The sequence below is a fragment of the Emydura macquarii genome, unplaced genomic scaffold, assembly GCF_026122565.2.
Source record: "Emydura macquarii macquarii isolate MOO-44397 ecotype Brisbane River unplaced genomic scaffold, CSIRO-AGI_Emac_v2 contig_1676, whole genome shotgun sequence".
In the NCBI taxonomy this organism is placed as follows: Eukaryota; Metazoa; Chordata; order Testudines; family Chelidae; genus Emydura; species Emydura macquarii.
In genome coordinates, this window is record NW_027131813.1 from 2600303 (window position 1) to 2627897 (window position 27595).

The following is a 27595-nucleotide window of genomic DNA, read 5'->3' on the forward strand; positions in this document are numbered from 1 at the left end:
CTAGCACAGCGAGAACCTGCGGGAGTTGATGTTCATCTTGGTGACGCCGATGAGCTTGAGGGGTGCGGAGAGGCTGAAGGAGCTCATGAGCGGGAAGTCGCAGAAGAGGTCGGCGAGCTCGTCCCTCTCCTCCAGCTCATAGGTGGCATCGTTGAGCATGCGCCGGTGCAGGTGGCAGGTCTGCTCGATCTTCAGCTTGTTGATGTCGCTGCGCAGGCGCATGAGCTGCCTCGCCAGCTGCTGGTCCTGCAGGCGCATTTCTGTCTGAAACACAAGAGACGGGGACGACCCGGTAGATCAGTCACCGGGACACTCGGCATTCACCCCTGCCTCCATCTCACTTTAATTGAGTGCCGTTTATCTCTACGTGAGCAGCATGTAAGAGAAACAGCAATTAGAGAGGGGGAAAAATTTCCTGGGAATTGTTCCCACCACCCTGGGTCAGATCCCCTGCTGGTGTAAATCAGCATAACTTGATTTACGTCAGCGCAGGATCCGGTGCACTACGTTCACCATGGTTTGTCCCATCCAGTTTTAAATGGCTTCTGAGATGGGCCTTCCCATGGGAGACGCTGTTCTGCCTTGTAATATAGCTCGCTGCTTAGAGGTTGTTGCCTGGCATCTAGCCTTGGAAGGTGGCAGATTCAAAAGGCATAAAAGGAAATGCCCTTTCACCCAACACATAATTAATTAGACTGTGGAACTCATTGCCACTGGATATCATGGGCCAAAATATTAGCCAGATTCAAAGAGGGATTGGACATTATGTGGCTAATAAGAATAGCCAGTTAGGTTAGGAAATACCAACAAAATAAAGAGTTTTGGAAGGGAGATAAAAACCTCATGCTTTGGTGCTTAAGCCACCCTGTGACTACTACAGACCAGGTGGAGATCCAATGTGGGGAGCAGATTACTGTGCACCTGCCAGCTGTGGGGTTCTCACACCTTCCTTGGAAACATCTTGTACAGGCCACCGCTGGTGGCAGGATACTGGACCCTGCATCTGATCAAGTCTGGCCATTCCAATGTTCCTAAATTTTGCTTTCATCAATTTCACCCTGTCTCTCCTACCTGGTACCTCCTGACCAAGCCCTCTCTCTCTCTGGGGCTTGCCCTCTTCAGACACTAGTAGATACTTTTCATTTCCCAACCTGGGGCCTGCTCCCATGCCCACTGGAGTTAGCAGAAAGACTGCCATTGATCTCAGTAGGCTTCGGATCAGGCCCTGGGTGGTCTTCTGGCCAAGCGAGAGCACGTTCAGCCACCCTCACACACCGATCGAGCAGCTCAGTGCATTCCTCCCACCCACAGGGAGAAGGGGCACTAGGGGTGGCCAGGATGGTCCAGTGTCCCAGCAATTCTGTACTCCTGAAAAGGCTTATAGGGACCATTGCAACAGGAGCGCAAATTAGGGGGTTGCCCTAGCTTGTATCAGGGGCCGAACTAGCCCCTGGCAGGCCCTTAGTAGGAGAAGCACAGGCTGCTTCCCCTCTGTCTCCGCACTGGCAAACGCTGCAAAGGAAAGACCCTGGTGCCCTGCCTAGGGATAGTCTCCGTGGAGGCCTGAGGTGGAACCACGGCCTTGCAGGACCAGGGCCTGGGAGTGAGGCGTGGTCCTATCCCTGCCATTTTGTGGGCTGTTGGGTAAGTCGCTGAGTGACTCTGGGCCTCAGTTTCCCCTCCTGTCAGTTTTCTGCCTCCCTGGGGTGCTGTGAGGCCTCGTGCCCGTTGGGTGTGTTCAGACCCTGGGCTCAGAGCCGAGGTAAGCACAATTATCATTCATCATGGACAGTTTTCTCTTGCTGCGGTGATGATGAATGGAAGGCGGAGCCCGCCAGGCCCTGGCAGAATGTGCCCAAATCCCTTAGGAATGTGGTGAAAACCCTGGATTAGTTGCCGTGGACGACTGAGTCATGGTTACGCAGTTACACCAGGCTCAGAGGCAATTTACTTGGAGCATCGTCAGCATTTTTGTTGTAATTCCTGTCTCTTCCCCACACCAACCCGCCCATCCCCCAGAACAAAATACGGCCTGAAAAATAATTCACCTTGTTGAAATGTTTCCATTTCTGAGGGAAGTTTTCTGATGTTTCTGCAGGCGTTTTTACTGAAAACGTTATCCAAGGGGTGAGCGGAATGGTTTTTGTTTACCAAGAATGTTGACAACCGTTTCGATTACGTTTTCACTACTGTTTTCTGTTAACGTTTTCAATAAAAATGATTATTTTTTAAACAAAAAAATGCAATTCAAGCCACTTGGCCATTTCCAGTTTTTTCCTGAAACTAGTTTTGCTTGTTTGTAGCCCACTCTGGCCTTTGTGACGATGGTTCTCACATCTCTAATGTCAAACTTTCCCTCAACTTCTTGCTCAGCCCATGGCGACAGCTGAGGTTTGAACATGGCAAGCTACGAATGTTGTTCTCAGCTCTGCTGGGCAAGTCACTTACGTTCTCTTTGCAAAATGGGGAAAACACCATCTTGAGATTTCTGCATGAAAAGTGCTCTGAGTGTGCTAAGTGGCATAATCATCCCACCAGGCGGACTCCCAAAGAGAGTGACAACCCATCAGAAACATGAGATGCAATGACTGATATAAGCAAAACTTTCCCAGGGAGATAAAGCGCTCCTCCAGCTTTGTTTGCTTGGGTGGGGTTAGGGAATGGGTGGGGAGATTGTTTCTCTTTTGGCTGATCTGTGTTAAGAAGAGCTGCCTTTTTCCTTCCACAAAGGGAAAAGAAACAAAGCTTTTTTGATGAGTGACGAAAGTATTATCAGCACAATGGAGCAGCGAAGCTGGAGACTCTGCCCTTCTCTGCTTGAGATCTGACATTCAGAGTTTTGCTTCTTGATGACTATCAAATGTCTTGTGCACTGACAACTCCTTCAGGGGTCTAGACACACCATGTATTTGTGGTGACTGGGCGGGCTCTGGGTGGAATCCCCAAAGCCACGTTCCAGTCATGTGGAGTTGACCTTTCCACAGACAGCACCCTCTTTCATCCAAGCTTCCACTCGAGATCCAAAAAGGAAACCCAGGCAACACAGATGACTTGTTCTTTCTAAAATAACCCTCACAACGGAGCTCTGACAATTTACAGCAGTGAAGATCTGCCCCTCTATAGCTCACTTCCCTGATGGAATGATTTTCAGGGGTGCTGAGTACCCACAGATCCCACTAACTTCAGCAGGTGTCCTGGGTGCCCAGCAGGTCTGAGAATCAGACCACCAGCCCTTCACACTTACGGAGCATCTTTCACTGGAGGATCTCACATCTTTTTGAGATGGATTGATTCCTCCCTCCCCATGAATGCGACTCAGTAGCTAGGTGTTATTGTCGGCCCCATTTTACAGATGGGGAAACCATTGTGCAACAACATTGGAACTGCTGATCTGTGAGCCATCTAGTCAGGTCACTTGTCACTGAGGGTAGCCTGGGCCAGATCTGCAGAGGAAGGTGAAGTGACTTGTCCAAGATCAGCCAGAGAGTTAGCAGAGGTTGGGGTGGAAGCCAGAAATCGTAACTCTGCCTATGCTACTCTAGTGCCTAGTTGACTGTAATGGAAACACATAATCTACATTTGACAGAAGGCACCGTAAACTAAGAGTGAACTTCATTATAAAGGGATGCTGTCAAGTAGACAGAGTTCTACACAACTTACTAGAGATAGTTAACAAGGCTATTGTTGATGTGTCAGTGGCTACAATTGTTTTTCAATTTAAACAGCAACCCAGCTGTAACCCATAGCTCAATTTCATCTGAACTGGACAATGAACCGAATCAGAAACACAAAAGGAAACAGCCCAGCTGCATGAGGAACAACCAACCAACAGCATCAGTGGTGAACAGTCGATTGGACATTCCAGAATCCAGTTCAGAAGTGGCAGGTAAGAAATCCCTTTCAATGTGGATCCGTTTTGATGGGATCCATTTACATTTTAAAAAGTAGGAGAGCAGTACACCTTAAATGAAATCCTGTCATATAATCAGAGGGGAGTGGATCTTATTTTACCCTGGAATCCTGGAGATTAGAGGCGGAAAAGACTTGCTAGCATAACTAGTGCCTGCTCCTACTTCCATTAAAGCCAAAACTCCCATTGACTTCAACAGTGCAAGACAGAGCCCTGAATTCCTGCCCCTGCCAACACAGGTTTGTTCCTTATTGTTGACTTATTTGCATTTCAAGGAGAATCTGCTTTCCTGTTTCCTACCAGCTGAGTTTTCAACAAGGGATGCCTTGGAGGGCATTTCAGAAATGCACCATTTGTTTTGTCCCATTCTGAGACCACAGAAGGTATGTGTCCCAGCTATTGATATATCGCCTTCGTTTTCATGTGGAGCATCAGTGAACTGATTGCCTCCTTCTTAACCAAAGGGACACATCCTGCTCAAACTCACCAGCACAGAAGGCCCTTTATCAGATGTTCACAGTGGAGAGCACATTATAATAGATAGTTCCAAGGACTCACTTCTCTTTCCTTTCACATCCATGCAGATAACTCCCCTTCCAGCACATGACTTATGAGGAGAGGCTGAGGGAACTAGGCTTGTTCAGTTTGAAGAAGAGAAGAATGAGGGGGGATTTGATAGTGGCCTTCAACTACCTGAAAGGGGGTTCCAGGGAGGATGGAGCTAGGCTGTTCTCAGTGGTAGTAGATGACAGAACAAGGAACAATGGTCTCAAGTTGCAGTGGGGGAGGTCTAGGTTGGACATTAGGAAAAACTTTTCACACGGAGAGTGGTGAAGCACTGGGCTGGGTTACCTAGGGAGATGGTGGAATCTCCATCTTTAGAGGTTTTTAAGGCCCGGTTTGACAAAGGCCTGGCTGGGATGATTTAGCTGAGGATAGTCCTGCTTTGAGCAGGAGGTTGGACCAGATGACCTCCTCAAGTCCCTTCCAGTCCTAATCTGCTATGACTCTATGCGGGAACCTGTGCCCCCAGTTTCAGTGGAGCCAAGGAGTTTAGCCATTTGTGGCACGAAGGGCAAGTCACAGAAAAGCTGCTGCAGGGAACTCCTCTGTGCCAAGGGTGACATTTCCATACATCTCTCCCTGAAGCACTGCAGAGCAGGGCATTGGGAGTAGAATGGTCAGGGCCAATCAGGCCGTGGCTAGCAGGTTAGAGTTGAGGTAAGCTGGTGGGGCAGCATATGGACGCTTGCACGGCTGCTGCCCATGTTGTACCTGTCATAAGCAGAGAGCTTCACTCTCCGGGGCTGCCAATCTGACATCTCTCACTAAATCCAACCTTAGAGAGATGGAAGGGCTCCTCCCCATCCCCCCACAACACCAGCGCGATCTGGGATCAGATGCATGCTGCATGTCAACAGCGTCCCTGCTCTGTCTTCTGTTGAATTCAGTGCTGTGCCCTTTAGCTAATTTCAGGAGCAGAGGCGGGGATAATAATAAGCCCATTTGGAAACTTATTGCAGCGTAACAGAGCTCTTGATGCGCGTGATAAATTGATCTGAAATGGAAACACTGAGAATCACGAAGGTTTATATACCATGGCTGGCTTTTTAATTAGGACCTGAGCCGACGCCTGTTGAAGTCAAAGGGAAGTCTCTCAATGACTTCAAGAGCAGTGAGATGTACCCTTAGTAAATCTGATCGTTCACACCAACTCTGTTCACAGCAGAGCTGGGGGAAATTTTTGGACTGTGCTTAATTTTGCAGAAAAATGCAGGTTTGGGTTGAGCGAAAAATGTCTCACATTTTTCTCAAATTTGCCCTGGTCTGACTGGAAAAAAGAAACAAACAAACAAAAAAAAAGTCCAATAAAATCAAGAGTTCATTTCAACATTTTCAAAATAAGCATTTCAATTTTTCCATTCAAAACACCTATTTGTATAAAATATTATTTCAATTTAATTAATTTTTGTTTTTGTTTTAGAAAAAGGTTAAAAAAATAAAACCCCCACAAATGAACTCTTTCTTTTCAGGTTGACTGAAACAGTTTGTTCAACACAAAACAAAAATTTTTCTCCTACTTTTTTGGTTTGGCCACTGTGACGGGGCGCCTGCCCCTCACTGGCCAGGACAGGCTTAAGAGGGCCCTTGGAGAGGCTGCATGAGAAGTAGCCAATAGGAAGGAGCTTCATGGCAGCCAATCAGGGCCCAGGAGGCCAGTATATAAGGGAGCTGCAGAGCAGGGCAATGACAGTGCCTTCCAGGAGCTCAAAGGGGAAGGAGTGTCAGCCCCCTGGAAAGAGCAGTGGCGGGCTGTTGGGACTCAGGAGAGCCAAAGGCCCTGAAGCAAGGGTGGAGCAGATACTGGGGCTGTGGGAAAGTGGCCCAGGGAAATCTACAGGGGAGTTATGAGGGAGATGTAGCAGAAGGTGGCCATAGAAGGTTGCAACACACAGAGGGTCCCTGGGCTGGGACCTAGAGTACTGGGTGGCCCTGGGTCCCCTCTACACTTCTGACTGCCATACAACTGGTGGCAGGATTGCAGAGGCCACAGTGGGAGGTGGCTAGAATGGACTGCAGAATCCCCCAGAAGGGGGGGTGCATGGATTGGGACTTGACCGGAGGGCTGACTCAAGAGAAGGGGGGTCCAGCAGTGACAGGACTGAGTAGGAGACTCCACAAAGAGGGAGTGTCTACCTGGCTAAGAGCTGATTCCACCCCCCAATAGCCAGCAGGAGGCACCAAGATGGTGAGGTGGACCCTGTTACAGCCACCCAACTGAACAATCGGTTATTTGCTCAGCTCTAACATTTGGGTAAGTGTCTTCTTCTACTGACTAGCTGGACCGATTCTATTTTACCACCCAGAAGAAAGTATCCGATGTAGGGGTCTCTGATGAGAGAGTATTTTCTCCATCAGGGCTGAGCACTGAGCTAAATACAGACCCATCGTAAGAGGCATAAGAAAGTTGTGCTTCCTTACACCCAGAAGCTGGGCCATTTGAGAACTGAGGCTTGTTTTTAGGGCTGGTAAATATTCACCATGAAAACTCAACAAAAAAAGGGAGGGAAATGTTTCCTTTTAAAAAAAAAAACAAAAAACCAAAATAATTTAATCCAAGTGAAAAATGTTCAATTTTTTGGATTTTTTTCCCCACACTGCCACACCCTCAATGGCAACCGGCCTTACTGCAGGGCAGGACCTGGATGCCTTCATCTATCTGAACTTGTTGGCTTATCCCTGCTAACTACTAAATATCAAGGGCCAAATTCTATTTATTCAATCGGAGCTACCCACATCTGAGAGCAGAACTTGGATCTGTGGTGAGGACTGACGTTGGGCCTTCTGTCTTCAGGACACTGTTTATTTTACTCTGCTTTGTAGTAATTAAAACAACAAAATACAAAGAGCTAATGTTGCCATGTTGCTTAGGCCATGTCTACACTACAAAATTAAGTCGACCTACCTACAGCTGCCACAGTAATTACATCCCTGGTGCATGTCTGCACTTTGCTCCTTCTGGTAAGGATGCGCACTAACACAAGCACTTGTTTTGAGTGTATTGTCAGTGCGGGGCATTGTGGGACGACTCCTGAAAGCCAGTAACAGTTGCCATAAGCAATGCAGTGTCTACACTGACACTGCATCAACCAACTACGTTGACCTTGACTATACTGCTCATGGAGGTAAAGTTATTAAGTCGGTGTATCTGGGCAGTATGTCGGTGGGAGTGATGTTAAGTGTAGACACTTCCATAGTTAGGTCGACGTAAGCTGCCTTGCATTGGCGTAACTCTAGATTGTAGACCAGGACTTATTTTTTCTGGGCCCGCTCCTTAAGCCTTTACTTGACTTGCCCTTTACCCTTTGACTTGACTTGTGGTTTTGATTGAGCCAGGAGTTTAGGATTTAGCCTATGATGTAAAAGGATCTTTAACCTGATGTGAAAACACAGAGCTGGTCCGAACCGAGCACAAAAATCAAATGTGGGAATAACTTCCACGGCTCGAGAAGACCGAGCGTGTTGGGACTGAAAGTTGTTTAACCCCTTGAGAAGGTTGTAACCTGCTGAGCTGTGCATTGGGCAGTGATTGCTGCGAAGAGCGCCTTGGGTGGGAAAACAAGCGTGGGGATCTGCATGCCAGAATCTAGCAGGCTTTAAAGGCTAGATGGTCAGCTGGGGTCACTTGGTGCAGCTCCACTGACGACTAATGACACTGGTTGAGGGTCTGGCCCTAATGTGTTATAACGGGATTCTGGGTGAGGGAGTGGTCAGATGCTATCTCCTCCTGGGCCCTTAGGAGTGAAGATCACGTGAATCTAGGAGAAATTTTCAATAAGGTCTTGGATTTGTCTTTTGGCCTCTCTGGAGTCCAGTCAGAGGACTGAGGAGTCAAACTTGCTTCTTTTGAGGCGCTGAAAGCTGTGCCTTATGTCACTAGTAAGAAATCATAGCCTCTGGATTTGCAGCAAGGTCTCAACTTTAGTTTTCTATCTGGGCACTTGTAATTGACCCATTTTCTTGGCCGGGTGTCCCCACACGCGTGTGCCTTTCTCACCTCCAGCATTAGATGAGCTCAATCTGCTTTCATGTTTCCCCAGGGAAGGCCACTCAGGCTAGCGCAGAATGCAGATGCCAACCTCCTTGTGCAGGGCAGACTGACGAAAGCCGATTAGACTGCTGCTCTGTACTCTGCGCTGGCTGCTCTGGATGGTAGTTAGGGTGCTGGTTACGCCCTAAATTGTCTGTGTCCTGAGGTTGCCTCTTCTGCACTGCCCTGTTGCTACACCTGCTCTCGGCTGGAGTGGCTGTCCCAGAACGGAGCTCATGGAATCCCCAATTCCCTTTCTCTATGCATATGACCTGGACCAGAAATATTAATCACTCATTTGGTAGCAGGCCACAGGGTGGCGTGTTTAGTGGCATGCTGAACTCCTCAGGGCAGGATGTTGTCAGTGGCAGCTCCTCTTTTCTGCCATTTCTTCCTGCTAGAAGTACATATAAGCCCAAGCGTAGCATTCTGCCCTGAGGATTGCAAGCGTAAGTTCACTGCGGGTGCAGGGGTGCAACTGAGGCAGAGTTTCTTCTTTAAGATGAAATCCTAGCCCCACTGAAGGCAGTGGTTGATTTGCCATTGATATCAAGGGGGCTGAGATTTCACCTTAGAGCATAGTAAGATAGATCTTTGTTTGGGCATTTTATCACTTCAAGCCCTGATATTCTTTAGCAATCTGCTGGCAGGTCTTTCCCATCTTTGGCCCATTCTAGGTCGTGATTAAGTGGCAGGGTGAATCAAAAACATGCTTTCTGTTTTAGGGAAATTCTTCTAAATTATGTAAGATGTAGCCAGATCAAGCGATGCGTGTGTTGTACGTGCACATTGATCTAATTGAGATGAATGTTTGGATAGGTCTCTTTCTTTCTTTTTTTCTCACTTTATTTAAAACGTCTCCTTTGTCACATGGTATGTGTCTACACCCCCAAACCCGAACCCAGGATAGGAGCAGTGCAGGTGGTCTCAGAACAAATCTATACCTGTGCAAAGGACCAAATCCAAAGTCCCGATCCAAATCCTCTTGAACTTGGAGCTTTGAAAACAAAATCTGCACCTTGCCATCACTAGGCTTGTTCGGATCTGGTTTTCAGACAAAGGCCATTGTGGAGTGTGGTTTGAATCATAAACCCCAATTCAGACATGGATCCTAATCTGAGGCTGAGCCAAAATTTTCTTAAGCCACTAGCGATGTTGGGGGCCCAACTTGAGACACCTTAAAGAGGCTGATTTTCAGAACAGTGCCAAGCACCTGCCCTCTGAAAATCAGGCCCCTGGAAAGTATGTTAAGCTGGACACCCAAAAACCGAGGCAAGCGAAATCACAAGTCACTTTTGCAAATTTCTATACAGGTAAACCAGAGCTGGGCAAATACAGTCAAATGCATACGTGAATATTCTTGTGAATGAAACCCATTGAGTCATGTTTATTTTATTTGCCAATATTTGGGTGGAGAAAATGTTACTCACAAGATTTTTTTTTTCTTGTGGAAAGCCGAGCACTGGTGCAAATAAATGTTCACAAGCGTATTCACACCCAAAGTGCTCTCTCAGCCATTTAGAAGAGCCATTATAATTACTGCAGATCTGCCAAACGATGTTGGCACAGCGTTCAAGCAAATAAGGACCATTTTCTTTTTGTAATGCCTAGCTTGTCCAATCAGGCGACAGGAATAAAACCATGCGACTTGGGTGAACAGTCACAGGGCATGAATAATAAAGAATAAATACTCGTTGTGAGTTCAAGAAATAGATTGTCCAGTGATTAGAGCCCTGGGGACTTGGTAGACCTGGGGTGAAATCCCACCTCTGCCACAGACTTCCCAGGCAGCGCCCCACATGGGGGTGTGAGGGGAAGAGTACACTTCACTGGGGCCCAGAGGCCCTGGGGGGCCCAGCCCAGGCTGCAACCCCCAGTACCAAGAGGAAAAAGTTTTTTCATGGCTCATGAGATTGTTTGTTTGTATAGGATGAGGGATTGTGGTGTGTGTAGGACGGGGCCCGTGTTACATGTTTGTACTGGGCCTGAAAAAATTATGCTTGGGCCCTGTTCCCATGTGACCTTGGGAAAGTCATTTAGCGCCTGTGTGCTTCAGATCCCCATTTTACAGATAGAGCAGTGTTTTCCCCATCTCTCAGGGGTGTTGTGAGGATAAATATGCTGAAGATTGTCACTCTCTCAGATACAAGAGTAAGGGGGGATCATAGAAAATCCTAAGACAGTATCTTATGAGGCTAACATCTTTTCTCACAACCAGTTTGTTTGAATTATTGGAAATAACCAATGCTGGAAATAACCAATGCATGTGTAAGAATCATGACCTGATCACACCTAATTTGCAAACAGGGAAAACAAAAGTAAAAAAGGCTACAGCTTATCAAAGGTTATTTATTTATTGTGCAGTTTTCCCACCTTAATAGAACCCAGCAACTACCCTGAAGGCGGGATTCAACTGCAGCTATGACCTCCCGAATAATGCTATCATACAACCTTCCCTTCCCCCAAACCACCCCCGGCTCCTGCCGGAGAAAGAAAAACCAAAAAAGCTTGTTCATTGCTGTAACTAGTGACCTCCAAGACACGATGCACCAGACCAGTGGTTCCCAAACTCACAGATCCCTTTGGCATCTGACTAAATTTCCCAGATCCTTTTCATTTTTTTATACATAAGTTTCATCTTCTTATTCTAGTAGTTAGGTTAGTTCATTACTTATTTGATCTTTGCTGATTTCGTGTTCTGTTACAATTGTAGATCTTTTTCTCACAGCGTCCACATTTTAACCCCTGATCCCTGTTTGTCCCGTCGCCCTTACTTTCACTTTAACTAAAATGACATTTGTGGGGTAGTCTTAGATGGGCAGGTCCCGGTACTGTTGGAACACCCCCAGCAGCATGATCGATCGTTCACCATGAGTGCGAGGTCACGGTGTGCTGAGGACGCTGTTTTCTTCTCAAAATGGCCTCCTCCCCACAGCGAGACCCCTCGCCAGGAGATGGTGCCCTCGCACGCATGGTGAGGTCACCCTGTGCCGAGGCCGCCGTTTTGAGAACAAAATGGCATCCTCTACGCAGCAGAAGTACCGAAACACCGTTCCAGCGCGTTCCAGCCCCAGTGCAGTATTCCAACTCAAGGGGCGGATCCCTGCATAACCCACAGCAGACCCCACTTTAGGAACCACTGGCCTAGCCAGTCACTTATTTTCCCTTTTACGAGCATTATTTGTGTTTGGAAAGGAAACCACTTACCAGTTCCTTCCTGAGCCAATTCAAAGCTTCTTCAATGCTTTCAAAGCCACTGAGTTTCCCTGCAGTCAGAGTCACCTTCTCCTGGGAAGTATGCCCTTGGAGATGTACTTGCACCTTCCTCAAAGGGACGGCTTCCTCTGCAACCTTTTTGTGTTCTTTAACCTCTTCCTCCCCAGAGGGCTTGGGACTTTTCCATGTCTGGGCCTCCAGTTTGGCCTTCCACTCCAAGTAGGAAGGGCGCCTGGTCTCCAGCCTCAGTTTCTCAGTCAAAGCCTTCAGGCTTCTCAGGTGGTCATCTGGGGGTGCGCCACTCTCAGAGGTGGCATCTGCTCTGTCCACCACCTCTTCTATTTGGATTCTGGGCAAAGACATCCCCTTCTGTAGTAAAATGTCAGCGGTTGGTTGTAAAGTTCAGGGCAACAACAAAGCGCAGGGAATCCTTCTTCTGAGAAAAGCATCCATCGACTGGCTTGGTGCACACAAGCAAGCTCTCATGAGACAGCCAGCCACATCAGCTGCTTCTCCCTTCGGGCGTCACTTTAATTACAGGAAAACACCTAAAAATAAAGAACATTTGTTTCAAGTGTAAGGGGAGGAGGGGAGAAATGACAGCTGAGGGACAGCGCTTCCTAAAACCTGGCTGGTGTGCAGCGTGTGAAAGCACTTTATAAACCACCGTGCAAAGTTCTTCCTGGGTTATGTTACTTCACTGCAGATTTCTGACTGTTCTTGGGCAAGAACTAACACGCTCTAACTTTCAGAGAACTTTGTCACAAGGATCTATCAATCCTTAGGCTTCTGGCCATAATGAGGTAAGGAAGAAAGCCTAGTCCCCACCCCTCCACTAGTGATAGCAGAGTGCTGCATAACTTGATGCCTTCTGGAGGTCTTACATTTTCCTCTGAAGCATCCAGCATTAGCCATTGGTGAAGTGAGGCTCTTGATCAAACAGACTCAGCTGAAGTAAGAATTCACATTTCTAGTCAGAATTCAAGCCAAAGGGGGCTGGGAAAAGTTTGGTTAGTTTTTGTTTTTGTTTTTTTTTGTTCCAGCCCAATTTTTCAGACCTAAGCTATTCGGATACAAAGGATTAGGTCTCTTAAAGCATCCAACCTTTTAGTCCCAAACTGTAATCTTACAATCTAGCTCCTAATTTCAAACCCTCTAAAGATCAGGTGGGACGGTTTGGTCTGTTCTAGATAAAAGGGGTGACTGACAAACATCTAGACTGGAATAAGTTCAGGGTGTTGGGACCTGGGGTTTTGGTGTGAGCTCCTTGCCTTCTCTGACATAAATACAGAGCAACATGTATAGTTAAAAACAAAACAAGACCTAAAACCCTACCAAAACAAGGCACTCCACTGCAACCTTTTCTCCCCCTGGGGAGAGGCGGAGAGATCAAACAGATGTAAGTCATGTCACTTAATACGTGACCGGAAGGCGCTCGGATCCTACAGTGACAGGTGTGGTATAAGAGCCCCTGTAGAACAGAACAGTATTGGCACCAAACCTTTAAACGCTGAAATTTCATGTCCTTCCGTTCTGCTCACCCACCTCTTCTTACCTCAGGGCTGAGCCTAACCTTGCATTGCCAGCACCTTTCACGTGAGGATAGCTGCGTTTTATAGACATCATTGAGCTGAAGTAGGCAAGCTTTAGTCAGCGGAGATAACAGGACACTAAGCATGTGGGTTCTAGTCTCACTGATTCCCTGTGTGACCATGGCCATGTCACTGCCCTGCTCTGTGCCTCAGCTTACCCATCTGTAAAATGGAGATAAATGACACCCCATGTGAGATCTAAGCATTACGATTGTTGCATTCATTTGGGAGCGGGGTGGTGAGAGGCCCAGATAAACGGCTACTTTTTCAAGGTCATGTACTATGTCTGTTGCTGAGCTAGGAATAGGTCCAAAGCTCTTGTCTAGGAATAAAACAAAAATACTTATTGCTCGCTTGGTAGCGTGCCCAGAAAGAACTGCCGCTGGATATCCAGCCTTCTAGCTGAATACATTAACGGTAAGCCGAGTGATTCAGTAATTCTGCCTGCTATTCACACCCACGAGGGCCCCTGTAATTTTGAAATTAAGACCATAATTATGCCTCTCAAATCTCTTCAGCAAAGATTCAATTTAAAATAAACACCGGCTGGCACCACGATTTACCCCACCATTGTGTGTAGGCAGAGAAACCGAATGGGAAGTTGATAACATACACACAGACAGTCTGTGGGTGGGGAGTTAGTCAAGTGACAGCCTTGTTCCTGCTCCCATTTAAATTAATAGGAGTTTTATTGGGAGTAGGATGGGTGCAACGCTAGCGTAAATTCACGCTAGCAGGTCTCACTGCTGCTAAGCTGGACGTCCGGGGGAAGCAGCAGAAGGTGTCTATCAGGATCCACACACAGTGCTGAGGAAGGATGAGCTAATGGTTAAAGCAGGGCGTTGGGTGAGCTGGGGTCACTTGCCAGCTCTTCCAGAGTCTGTGTGACCTTAGTTACCTCCCTTGCTCTCCCTGGTCCAGATCTTCAAAGGTATCGAAGCACTTAACGCCCATTGAAATCACTCAGACTTGGGTGCTTTTGTACCTTTAAGAGTGTGGGCCTCTGATGTAGTTCCCTTTTCTATGAAATGAGGATATAAATATTATTACTGTTCAGATTAGTAGTGCCTAGAACCCCGCCCCTTGGGTAGGTAGTGTACAGACTCTTTTGTCTGTCTTGTCTATTTAGATTGTATAAACTCTTCAGGGCAGGGTTTGTCTCACGCTGTGTACATGTGTGGTACAATAGGACCCTGAAATTACTGACACAGGATCAGGCCCTTGATGCCAGACAAATTCTCAGCGGTCCCTTCACTGATATTCCCCTGTGGGAAATGACACCTTGTCTCTGTCATTCTCACAAGCTCGCTGGCTCAGAGGATTTGATTTTTTTTTTTGCTGCATTGAAAGACAAACACATGGCTTTCTGACCCTTGAACCACTCGCCGCTCTTGCCCCAGGTGAAAATAGGCAATTTTCATTGTGAAACCTCCCGGGCTGCCCTGTCTCAATGTGTGAATAGGTTTTTCCCTTCAACAGAAGAGTGTGTTATCCCTCCCACCCTTTCCACATTCAACACCAACAAAAGGGATTTGTTCCAACTTCCCCTAGGTGTATTCAGGTAGGGCAGGGATTCTCCAACTTCTTTTTTCTGGGACCCCCTTTGAAGAGATTTCAGGCTGGAATACCCCTCCCCAGACCATGCCACCCACACCCCTCTGCCATAGTACCCTTACTCCTGCACTGCTGGGGGCAGCGCTGCCTTCAGAGCACCTGGCCAGCAGCCGCTGCTCTCCAGCTGCCCATATCTGAAGGGCTCTGGCTGTCAGCCATGCATGGGGTTGACAGCTGCAGTCACAGCATGCCTGGGAACTGGGAGCTTGTGACACTCCCCCCATAATAATCTTGCAACCCTTTGAGGAGTCCCGAGCCCCTGAGCTAGGTCAGAGCTGTTGTGGAAATGTTTTTTGAAAGATATAAGCACATGATGATGTGTTTGGGGAGTTATAAGGGAACAAATGACATAACCCTAACCTGAATTTGCTAATCTGGGTGCTACCAGCCTCTTGCTAAAATAAACAGATCCATTAGATCCAAAATCTGGGACCCAAGTGACATCCAGTCCTTCGTACTGTCTTCTGCACAGGAGTGAATTTTGCCCTATAAGCATATGCCACTTTATCTGTGCAATATGGTGTGTATATAACACAGCTCATGCATAATATATAGCCAATAGCCGTAGCAATGTGACATGGCATATATGTAAGAACAAACTGTAACTAGTACACATTATTTATGGCAAATTATTGAAAAGGCTCTGGACAGAATGACTTGGTTTGCTTGGTTACTGCTGCCAGGTGATTGGTCTCCCTGCTCCCTAAGTGAGTATGGGCCTTAGCCAGCATTCCTTGTGCACTCACTGAAATCAATGGGGCTTTGCAGGGAACAGATAATAGTCTGGTTTTGTTTCTGCAATGGACTGAAGAAAGGACATTTCATGAAATATGAATGAGATTCACTTGCATGATTTTTAGAATGGATGAAAAGGGGAAAAATCACGTTCATGCGATGCATGATTTAGCATGTGGAACCCACCACCACATGATATTATTGAGACAATAGTAAACTGTGAAACAGACTTGGACATTCATGAAACCAATAGCAATGGTGGTGAAGGCAGCTAGGGTAACAATATTCAAGTGCTTTAAATTTTCATGTCACAAGGTGTAAGCTAATTGCCCTCTGGGAACAGGAAGATATTCCCGGCCCCATCCATGGCTCTGTGCTGTATGATGAGACACACTGTGGGTGGGTTATACCTTCCTCTGAAACATCTGGCATTGGTCACTGTGGAAAACTGTGACACATTTAGCCTTTGAATAGTGTTACTCACTGCTGTGATGTGCTATATAGTACAGCTTGTATCATTAGCATAAAAAATAGGAGAGATCTCAGATAGCAAAAGACGTGAATTTAAACTGATTTTAGTGTGATGCTGTGTGGGGATCCTCTTTCAGATCCAAGAGGCTGCAGTCATTTTTTTCCTAACCAACATCAGATAAACCGGTTTTAGCTACTTTTATTCCAAAATAAGTGACACACGCACACCCCATGCCCTCCCCCACCCCGCCTGATTTGCTGTAAAGTAACTAAATAGGTTTTAGGAAACTGAGTTAAACTGCTGCAAGTCTGTGTGTAGACCAGACTTCTGGGCCTGATCCTGGTGAGAAGCAAAGTCCATCTTAAAAAATATCAATTATTTGTATCGTGGTAGCTCCTAGGAGCCTCCAGTCTGGGACCAGGATTCCACTGTGCTAGGCTCTGTACAAACACAGAACAAAAAAATGCTCCATACCCTGAAGAATTTTACAAGCTTAAAGGGCCTTCCTCCACATGAACATTGAGGATGGAAATCTTAGCCCCCACTGGCTGCGTTACCCGGGCAATCATGCTGTGGCCACTAATACAGTCAATAGCCGGAGCTGCAACATGACCCAGGCTTGTCCAATCCAATGCAGGTTTTTGGCCCAGTGGATCCACACAACATCACTACCCATGTCCCTGTCCCACCTCCGGGCCTCTCTCCCCAGGAAACTCTGGAGGACTGTGCCAGACCATCACCATAGACTGCTTTGCTGCTATTTCCCTCCCCCTGCACACTGGACCAGCAGCTTTTCAGCTGTCCGGGGGCCATCTCCACATGCATGGGGCACCGCAAAGTTTGGCCCTAGCTGATAAATGGATCAGCATTTCCACAGCAGTCGTCGCTATGGCAGCAGAGCAGTGGCCAGGTAAGCCCACCAGCATCCCCCTCCTCCCTGGTACGGATGGGGTAACTGAGGACAGAGAGGGTCATCACGCAGCCAGTCAGGGTATAGGAAAGAGTCTCGCTTTGTGACCACTGCTCTAACCACTGCTCCACATGCATAAAGGCCGAACATGCCAAGGCTGGGGTCTAAGATCTATCCAGACTGGAGCTTCTTTTTGTTTGGATTAGATTCACAGTCGAACACGTGAGGTTAAGGTTGGGAGGCATTGCTCACAAACAGGCTCTGATGATTCAGCCAGAGCTTCCATCTCCTCTGGGTGGGGAGGTCAACAGCTGGCCGTGATCCAGCCAGGCCTTTGGACGCATGAGGAAGGATACGTTCTCTCCACAAAAGCACCGTGCAAATAAATTTCAAAGGAAAAGCATCCCCGAGGCAGCTCTCTGGCACTGGTGCAACTGCTGCCGGAATCCTGTGTCCTGTTCTGCTGTCCACAATTCAAGACTGATGTTGATAAAGTGGAGAGGACACAGGAGAAGAGATACAAGAATGATTAGAAAACATGCCTGAGCGTAATAGATGCACAGAGCTCAATCAATTCAGGTTCACAAAGCGAAGGCTTGAGGGGTGACTTGATCACAGGCTTTTTAAGTACCTACCCGGGAAACAGAAGTTTGATAATGGGCTCTTCAATCTAGCCGATTAAGGCACAATCCAGTGGCTGATAGAACGAGATCTGACGGCTGGAAGTCGATGCTAGACAAATTCAGACTGAAAATAAGGTGTAAATTTTAAATGGTTGAGGGCAATTAGCCATTGGAGCAACTTTTCAAGGGTTAGGGTGCATTCTCCATCCGTGGAAATCTTTAAATCAAGACTGGATGTTTTTCTAAAAGAGACATGCCCGTCCAAACGGGAATGAATGCAGGGAGGTTGTCTGGCCTGTGCTATGCAGCTGGTCAGATTAGAGGACCACAATGGTCCCTTTCTGGCCTTAGAAGCTAGGAATCTATGAATGGAGGGGTGAATAATCACGACTCAGCCTCCAGTGTGACAGTTACCGGTGTTTGAGACGTGGACATTTCGGTGTGAATTTTAAGGGGATTTCCCTCGCGGAGCGGACGCCCATCCAATGGACTTGGATCTCTGCCGCATGGCTTACAACGAATGGGGAACCCTGGCCTCCCAAATGGAGGGATGAAACTTGGGCAATAACTGGTGCTGATGGTCTTGCCTTCCCATGGGAGCCGATGGTGCCCAGCACTTGAGGCCCCAGACACCTGGGAGTTGCATGCTAACAGCTCTCACGGCCTGTAGCAAGGGACATCCATGTAAGAGGGCCCACCTGTTCCCCCATCACCCTGTCCAGTAGATGCTGAATTCCTACCTCTCCGTGGGTAAGCCATGCTTGCTGCGCGTGGCTCTCTGTCCCCCTCTAGTGGTGGCGAGGCCAACTGGAGATTGATGAGCCTGCTACAGCCTTTAGCTTAGACAGTAGAAGCTCATGCATTAAAATCCAGAGGTGCCAGTTTTGATCCGTGCTGCTAACAACTCCACCCAGGGGTGTCAGGGTTAGACGTAAGATCAGTGGAGGAGCCAGCTGGGTGCTGCCGTGCCTGGTGATGCCCTGCCCTCTGCAGGTTCACACTGTGCCCAAAGAACAGTGTATAGATGGGAGAAAAGACATGGTCCCTGCTACTGGATGCAGGGGGTAGATGGGAAGGGAGGGTGAGGGTTACCTATAGAACAGGGTGCAGTTATTTGGTTTAATTGTACAGATTGGGGGGGGGGGGGGGGGAGTCAGGCAGAGGAGCTTCCAATTACAGCAGAGAGAGAGTGGGGAAATGGGGTGTGGGCGTTTCTCCCCAGCAGCATGCAGGCAAGTGGGGTCATTAGACACACTACCAGCAGCACTATTAATTATGTGCATTGTAGTAGCAGCACCTGGAGGCATGAACTGAGATCAGAGCCCGTCATGCTAGATACTGGGCAGACAATCACTGCCCCAAAGAACCCAGAATCTAAACTGGCAAGAGAGACAAAGGACTGATTCGTTCCATTTTGCAGATGAGGAACGAGAGAGCAAGTCTCTTGGCCAAGGTCACACAGGGGCAGATGGGAAACTGAGCCCAGATCTCCTGGGTTTTTGTGCTCTGTTCTACTTTAACCACAAGACAATTGGTTACTAAGATCCCGGAGTGCAGCCCTTCTCTCCTTTGGAGTGGCGCCATCCCATTGACGTCAGTAAGACTACTCGAGTGAGCAAGTTTGAGCGCTCATGATGATCAGGGGGCACCAGTCGTGGAGCAGGACCCCCGTTGTGCTTGGCGCTGTACGAACAGACGTAAGCCGGGTCTGAATGGACTCTCCCCTGCCGAGCTGGTATTTGTATGAGTGCATGCACCCTGCTTAGGCGTGCAGCATGGTGGGCCTGCTTTGTCCGAATGATCCCTTTTGGCTGGTGTTGGGTTACTGGTCACTTTAGCCTTTTACTGCAGGGGTAACACAATGTTGTTCCCCTTATTGCATGAGCAAAGGGCAGCAGGACTGTGCCCAGCCTGTCCTGATTGAAGGGTCACTCTCAGCTGAACCGAGCTGGCTAAGCAAGAGGCTCTGAAGCCACAGCCCTGTGAAGGAGGGGGGGGGCTAGGAGAGGGTAACAGGCATTCCTGCCTGGGAGTGTGGGTTCAACCATCCCCTCACCCTCTTCAACGATAGAGCTGGCTAAGATTCCAGTAGAAGTTGTCTGTTTAAAGTCGTCTGCTGAAATCATCCGCTCCTGCCCAGATTCAGCCGCCTCACCCGCTAAAAGCTGGCAATCACTAAGAGCTGGAGGCATCTCAAGAAATCCAGTCCCCCCTCCCGAGATCCTAGCAGAGAAGCAGGTGGTAGCAGAAGATGAGGGTGTACAGCAGATTGGCTGGCAGGACAGCTAGCGTGTGACTGGCAGAGTAGCCGGCAGAGCAACAAGCGAAGCTGGCGGAGAGGCTGGCAGGGCAGCTGGAACGCAGCACCCAGATGGCAGAGCGAGCAAGGTGACTTCTTTCCTCCTTCCCCAACCAGAATGGGAAGTGCAGCTGCACCTCTAGACTCTGGGTCTGCCCTGACTAAGGACGACGCCTAGGAGTGGGGTGCTGTGACGGGAGGGGCTGATTAAAGGAACTTCCTGGTGCTGGACTTAAGAACCTGAAGCAAAAGGAAACTGTCCCATGTACTCTGGGGTGGGTGTTTTGCTCAGGGTGGTGTGTGTAAATCCTGCTTGGGCTGGTTTCCCAAATTAATGCTGGGTTACTTTTGCCCTTTTTATTAAGTCTTTTCCCTATACTCAGTCTCTGTGCTTGTAAGAGGGAACGCATTGCCAGTAGAGGTGCCCAAGGGGTGGTGCATAATTGTCCCAGGTGACTAGGTGGGGGCGCCAGCCAGTTTTGTGTTGTGGTGTTGAAAGGTATTGAACCCAGCGGCAGAAGGGTTACACACACAACGAAGAGATGGTCCCTGACTCAAAGAATTTACAATCGAAGTAGAAGACAGTCTAAGCGGAAGATGGTAAGCATTTCAGGGCAGAGACCATCCCTTTGTTACAGTCTCTTGCGAGGTGTTGAGCAGAGCTGGCTGGAAAACAGATTTTTCTGTCCAGCAAAAAAATTGATATTAAAAAAAAATAATAACAAAGCATCCCAAATTGAGACAAACAGCCTAAATATCCATTTTGTTCATGAAACAAAAGTCTGCACAAAAATTCCTGTTGGGTCAATCAAACGGTTTATTTCCAATAAATCTGAAATGTTTCATTTTGATTTTGATCCTTTCTAATTTTTGATATATAAAATAAAGTCAGTTTCTAAACCAGATATTGTTCTGATGCAAAGCATCGAAACTTTTTGTTCTCCAAATGTCGAAGTGGGACGTTTAGGCATTTTCAGAACTTATTTCCCCTTTTTTCCCCCAAGATGAAATTTCATAGAGAAACTCATGGGGGGGTGGGATTCAGTGTCATCAAAGCGGTGCTGCATTTTCCCAGGGAAAACTGTGTGGCTGAGAATTTTCCACCCCGCTCGAATGTTGACTTCTCAAGTCTCACTGAAGATGCTCAGAGCTCCAGATGCTCTGCACCTGGCAGAATCGAGCCCTAAAGGGAGCAGTTTCCTATCCCTTCTGAACCTTAGGTTTGCATTGAACAAAATACTGCCAAAGGAAAGAGGAAAATTGCTTCACCCTCTCTAGGGCTGACTGACTTCCTGGGAACATTTGGGGAGGGTGAGGGGAGCTCTTGATTGCTGCCATCACCGTCCAATCTGCACCTATGGGAGCCGGGAAGCAGTGGCTAGTTTCGCTGCGCAATCTGCGGTGAGTTTGCTGTGGGGCTGGTGGAGATGAGATGGCAAAGGTTGCCATAGAGATCAGATTAGGGCAGGAGGCAGGCTCCATTCTCCCTGTGACTATTAACAAGCGGCTTTTCCCCTGCATTCATATTTCCAGCCAGTTCTTAGTGGAACTACAGCATGGGGGTGTGGTGGGGAAGGTGTTGATGGTGCTGATGCTGGGAACAATGGCTCGCTCTTCTGGCCGGTGGTTTCCAGTCGGGAACGGGATTCCAAGACTCTTATTCTGGATAGTGCTTTGCTCCACAAGTGGTCAATCAGTGGGGCTACTTGCGGAGGAAGATTTCACTCCGCATGAAGAAGGGGTGTTAGGAGTTGGTCGCTTTGGGTTAGCAGTAGGCGCACGGTTTGGGAACTGGATTGCACGGATGTGTCTCAGTGCACTTATACACAGCACTGGCAGGACAGAGAGAGGGTGAATAAATAATAGTCCTTGCATAATGGAAGTTAGAGACTGAAATGACCTATTGGGTCATCTGTCCACCCCCAGGGCTCTGGGGAGGATTGCTCTCCCTGCATTACATTACATTACAGCATTTGAATGCCTGATCTATTACTGTATCAGCTGCAATATGTCCCTGCCACCCATCTCCATTTCCCTAATACCCTTCAACATCCTGGCAAAAGCTGCAATCTCATGAGTCGAGGAACAAAATGTGTTCACGACAAGTCTCGCTGGGCCAGAGTCCATCAAGGTCACGGGGAGTTTTCCCATTGACTTGGGTACATATCAGATAGGGCCCTTGGTGCGTAGGTGAGTGGGAAATACAGCACCAACCTATACAGCCATCCAGGATAAAGGACTGATTGGAATGAGTTTTGTTGGTGTCATTTCTCATGGGTAGTGAAGCCAGGAGTGCAGTCTGCAGCTCACTGCGGATCAAACCTTTCTGCTGTAATACCACTACCCACCACCATGGATTCCCTCTCTCAGGCTATGTCTACACCTATGGCAGTGTCGAGTACAGACACTGCACGCTCCCCTAGCACGGGTATGAACAGCAGTGTATATGTGAGGCCCTGCCCAGGTGAGTACAGACATGCTAGGACCTGAGGGTGTGGACTTCTACGCCCCCAACCTTTCCTCTATCTACGTTGCTCTCTCTAGCATCATAGTGCCTTGCTGTCTCCCCACTGCCAGAGCCTTTCCCCCCGGCCTCCCCCTGCCAGGCTTTTCACTGCCATGCATAGCTACACATCACAGCGTGGACAACACAGCTTGCTTTTCCCCATGGTGGGTAGCTATAGGTGCACTACACACCACTGCCAGTGTAGACAAGGCTACAGACACGCGGACTGACTGGTTCCGAACATGTTTTGTTACAGAAAAAAAAATGTTAAAGGAAAAACACTTTGGGAATGTTGTAGAGAATTTGAAGTTTTTTACTGGGACCATTTCTACCTGTACTGACTTAGTCCCCAGAGGGCATCGCCTTCGCTGGTGCAGACTGGCCTCGCTCCCCTATGACAGCAACTGCACCTGGCACAGAGGAGGTATGCAAGGCCCCACATCTGGCCTAAAATAACTTTTCTGAAGCCCCCCAATGTCACAATTTTTTAAAATCCTTTTTCTCCAAAAGTCTCTACAATGGAGATCATTGTCTTTGTCCTTAGTCTTTCTCTGCCAGCTCGTCAGCTCAGGACCGTTTCTTATGATGTGTTTGTACAGCACCTGGCACAAGGGATCCTGATCTGGATTTGAACCTGGAGGTACGGTTGTAATACCACTATCACTGCCGCTAGTAAAATGACATACACATTAGCTGGGTGGCTGAGGCCAACCGGAACAGCAGTGAAACAGTTAATGATGGTCAATGAATTGTCACCATTGTTCATTCTGCACGGTAATAAAACCTGATCCTGCAATCCTGTTTTTCAGCCCCCGTCACTGGCGGCATATAACTCGGTTGCTCTGGGCTCCTCCCACCACATAAACATATTGTCTTTCCTAGGGTAGCACTGGGGGGCGGGGACCAGTCCCCCTCTAGGCTCCAGTGAAGGGATGAGGGCCTGACAAAAGATTCCCATTGATTTCACCAGACTTTGGATCAGGTGCAAAGTCTAGTTCCCAGATTCTGCAGGGCGAGGGGGACGAGCTGAGGTTTTTTTCCATCTTCTGTTAACTCTAATTAGGTGACGGGTCCTGGCCCTTTCCTTTGTTGCTTCTCTCAAATAACGATCAGGAAGAGCCAGAGAGGGGAGACGGGCGGGGGGGGGGGGGGAGCAGGAGGGGTGTACTGGGCGTACTGGGCTTGCAAGGGAAATGAAACCAATTCACCAGACTTCAGAAAAAGAGCAAAATGGTGATGGAAAAGGGATACAGGGAAAAAGGAAGGAACCAGTCCTGTCAAAGCCACCCAGCCAGCAGCGCTGCATCCCCTGGTCATCCCTGACCGAGAGAATTCAGTACAACTGACCTAGTATTGCCTTGCCAATGTCCTCGTGCATCTCTTCTTCTTTTCTCTGGGAAAGAGGGGGTGGGGAGGGAAGGCCCTAAAGATTAAAAACTAGTATTTTACCGAGCATCCCTCCCAGCATATATTACACCCAGGGTCACAGAATCCATGCTGGGCCTGGTCCTGAGCATCTGTGACTCCCCTTAACCTCCCGCTTGGGGTGGGAGCAATGAAGGATTTGTTCCCTACATGTTTATAGGACCTTTTTCCAGGCTGATTTCAAGTCTCGGTGATCAGGAGCAGGGCCCCACTGCAGAAACACCGCTTGTGGGGACCCTGCCGCATCTAAGACGCTAGCCTGCCGTGTCAACATCAAATAATTCCCCTCCTCCCCCACTTCCCAGGTGCCTATAATCCGAGTTAAAGGGAGAAATCGTGGCCCCACTGAGGTTTTGCTATTCATTTTGATGGAGCCCGGATTTCACCCCCTAGCATTTAATTATTACTCTTTCTTCACAGTCCTTCCAGTTCCCAGCTCTTTGCATACCGCCGTGAGAGCCAATGGCAGCTGGTATGCACAAACCCAGCTAGAGTCTGACCAGGAGCCGTGTGGGAAAGAGAAACGAGTTCTGTATCTGCCCGCTGTGGCCCTGAAGGCTGGATTTTCAGAAGAGCTCAGGTCTCATTTGGCAGCAGACTAGGCAGCCAAGGGAGCCCAGCCTGTAGGGTGCGGATCTGCCCTGATTTAGCTGTCTAGATAGAAGTGGAGCTCTCTTGAAACTCTGGCCCAGGGTGAGTGCAGAGCACCGGAAGGCCTGGCCCTGGGTCTTTTGAGCTTTCGGGTCCCAAGGGCTCTGCTGTGGCCTTTGCAGTGGGGGTTCTCGGCAGGACTGTACGGCGGGAGTCTCAACCCGCCACCCCCCACAAGGGAGTGTAATTCGCCGCTGCAACAGCTGGCCCAGGGACAGGGCCCTGGAGGTCGTTGAATGCAGATTGGATGGTGGGCTCAGAGATGTGCCCCAGCCAGGCCGCAAGTGCGGGGCTTGGTGCAGGATTTACCGGGCGGGATTCTCCAGGAGGGCAGACTCGACAATCACAAGGGGCCCTTCTGGCCTTTCGAATCAAGGACGCTCTGAATCCCTGCCGGAGCACCTCACTGCACAGGGGCAGTGTGGATGTATGCCCGGCTCTGCACCGCTCCCCACCGGCCCACTTTAGCATGGTTTGTGCCCTGCAAGAGCCAGGGGGGAGCAGCCCCTGAGCTACCGAGGGGATGGTGATCTTTGCCTGAGGACACAAATGGGGAGGAAGAAGAGGAGGAGGGCACAAGATTCTTGTGCCCAGCTGCACATAGGCCAGACGCAGCCTGTTGCCGAAGAGCCAAAGGCACTTGGGTTGGTGCTCTTGCAGAAGGTGTTTCCTTCCCTGCCCCTCAGCGGGCGGCTGCCCCTTCACTCCAGAAGCAGCTGCATTTCACTGGGGCTGTCTGAACAGGGGCAATAAAGCATTGAGGGGATCCTTCTGCACGAAAGCTGGCCTGTGTAAGTGATTCCTTCCTACTAACTAGGGGTGCATGGAAAAGGACCTCTCTCCCCGGTGAGCTGGGGGGGAGCACGTTAATCCTTTACACGCGGGAGGGAATTTAGCATGGTGGAGGGTTTCTTGTAGGAACTTTCAGGGCTGGATCCTGTGGGCCTCTGAGCACCCTCCACATCCACTGCAATGTCTAAGAGTGGAAGCAGCTCCCTGCAGCTTGCAGTGCTGGGCTCCAAGTTCCTTTAAAACAGTCGAGGTACAGGGGTCCGTATCCACTGCCCGGCCTAGTTATTTTTCCATGCTCTCTGTCCCATCCAGTGACCTGCCTTAGTGTCTGAGCCAAGTGCTAATCATGCAAACACACGCCTGATTCATTTCTTTACCAGGCATTCACTGGCATTGCCAGTCCAGCCTCGATGACTGTTTTAAAGATGAATTGATTGCTAATTGCCCCCAGAAGATTCCAGCTCTCGTAACTGCCACAAGGCCAGGCACCTCTTTCCTGGACTCAGTTGCTCTGCTACGTTTTAAAAACTCAGGTGGCTGAGAATTTATTATGAGCAGAAAGCATATGCGAAACGGGCTTGTGATGGTCAGAGGACAAGAGGTAACATTTAAATGTGCACGAGCAGGCAGCCCTGCTTTAGCAGGGAGATGAGAAATGTTACTTCGCACTCCAACCAACAATCCGTTTTTAAACCAAGGCACTTAAAGAAACAAATCACCAGAATCTACTTACAGCCGAATCTCGTGAATTTGTATGGACAGCTGGGAGCTCCACTGAACTTTGTAAATTAGCAAATACACGAGCAAACAAAGCAAAGATAATGCATTGCCACATGGACCAGGGTTTATTTCCGGGAAAGGAGCAGTTCAGGTGTATTCATGATGATAATGTTGAATTTATGTTGTAATCACAGCACACCAGCATTGCAAATATGCTGTTGTTTATTTCATAAGGGCAGGGAAGTCTTAATAATACGAGAGTGCGCTGCTCTGAAACCTTTGCTGAAAAGTGGGGAGAGATCCCCTTAGCAATTTGTGTGTGTATCAATTAGACGGCGTGTGGACTGCTGCTGTTCTGCTGTGCTATGATTAAAGAAACCCGAAGCCAGTGTAAAAGGCTTCGCAGGACTTCTGGATTTTTTTCCCCACGGCTGATGTAAAGCACTAGAGTTGTGGTGTAGCTGATTTGCTCCCCTTGAGGCTCTAGCACAGAGCGTCTGACTCAAAAGACTGAATGACAATAGCTACAGCTGAAGACACAAGCCCCCAGAGCCCCCCAACATTCACGGTTGCTGCTGCGCTCGCTTCAGCCGGGCTTTGAGCATCAGCTGGTTTTTCCCTTCCATGGACAAGATTGTGCTCTCCGTTCCACCAGGGTCAGACTGAGGCTTTTTCTATTGACGTTGGCCAAGTTACCCCCTCCCCCCCCCCCATTTACAGCTATGTAACCAAGAATGGAATCCATTCCCATACTGGCTAGCTGGGACTCTAACTCTGAATATCCTTGATAGGTTTTTTGGGGGGGGTGGAGGAGGATAAAGCAACCACTTGGGGCCACATTCTGCTTTGATTGACACCTTGTCACAAGCCCATTCAAATCGACAGCCTGGCACAGGGTGTAGTCCCTGCATGGATTTTGCAAGTGTATGTTTTGGGGGGTGGGGGATGCAGGAGGCCACCTCTGGAGCACAGGAGCAGACCTGATCACGCCCTTTCCCGAACTATGCTGGGGTTAGTATGGACGGCTCCCGCCAATGGGCTTTTCACTCTCCCTTCACCCAGTTCCCAGCCTCAGATACCAATATCTTACCCTGGCCAATAGTACCAGTGACAAAAAAGACCTATTAGGCCATCGAGTCGATCCTTCTGCTACTGTATCTTTGATTTAGTAATTTGATTTAGTAATTCACTAAATTCACTAAAGTAATCCATTGTCTGAGTGAACCTATGGTTTAGTCCAACCCACCGTAGGAAGTAAATGAAAGAATCAAACTTACCAGGGGTCAAGTCGCAATTAGGATGCCAGGGACAGGTTTTCTCGCTCGCTTTCTCCTTCTGCCTCTGGTTTGCAACTTGGGGTTTGCAAAGCTCTGGCAGTGATGCCTTCAGGTTGCTGTCTCGCGCTTGTCTCTGTCTTGCTGCTGAAAGCTCTGTGTGTGTGTGTGTGTTTTAAAGGATTTTTTTTTTTTTTTTGGTGGTTGCGTCAGGCCTGTTGCCTGGATACAGCTGAGCTATTCCAGTTGGAGCTTTTCAGTCCAG

General features: G+C 48.5%; 1 protein-coding gene across 1 annotated transcript; it reads right to left on the reverse strand.

Annotated features, from left to right (window-relative positions):
- On the reverse strand, nt 1–27549 carry FAM167A (family with sequence similarity 167 member A). Its single transcript, XM_067556186.1, has 3 exons — nt 27334–27549; nt 11709–12265; nt 1–264 (listed from the first exon to the last, which is right to left on the reverse strand). Exons 2-3 carry the CDS (start codon nt 12078–12080, stop codon nt 1–3), a joined length of 636 nt encoding a protein of 211 aa, XP_067412287.1. The 5' UTR covers nt 12081–12265; nt 27334–27549.
- Between the last annotated feature and the right edge of the window lie 46 nt (nt 27550–27595).

Coding starts and splice junctions, on each gene's coding strand:
- FAM167A (XM_067556186.1), bottom strand. CDS start 12,080: ATGTCTTTGCCCAGAATCCAAATAGAAGAGGTGGTGGACAGAGCAGAT. Junction 265..11,708: donor ATTGGCTCAGGAAGGAACTG/GTAAGTGGTTTC, acceptor CTTGTGTTTCAG/ACAGAAATGCGCCTGCAGGA.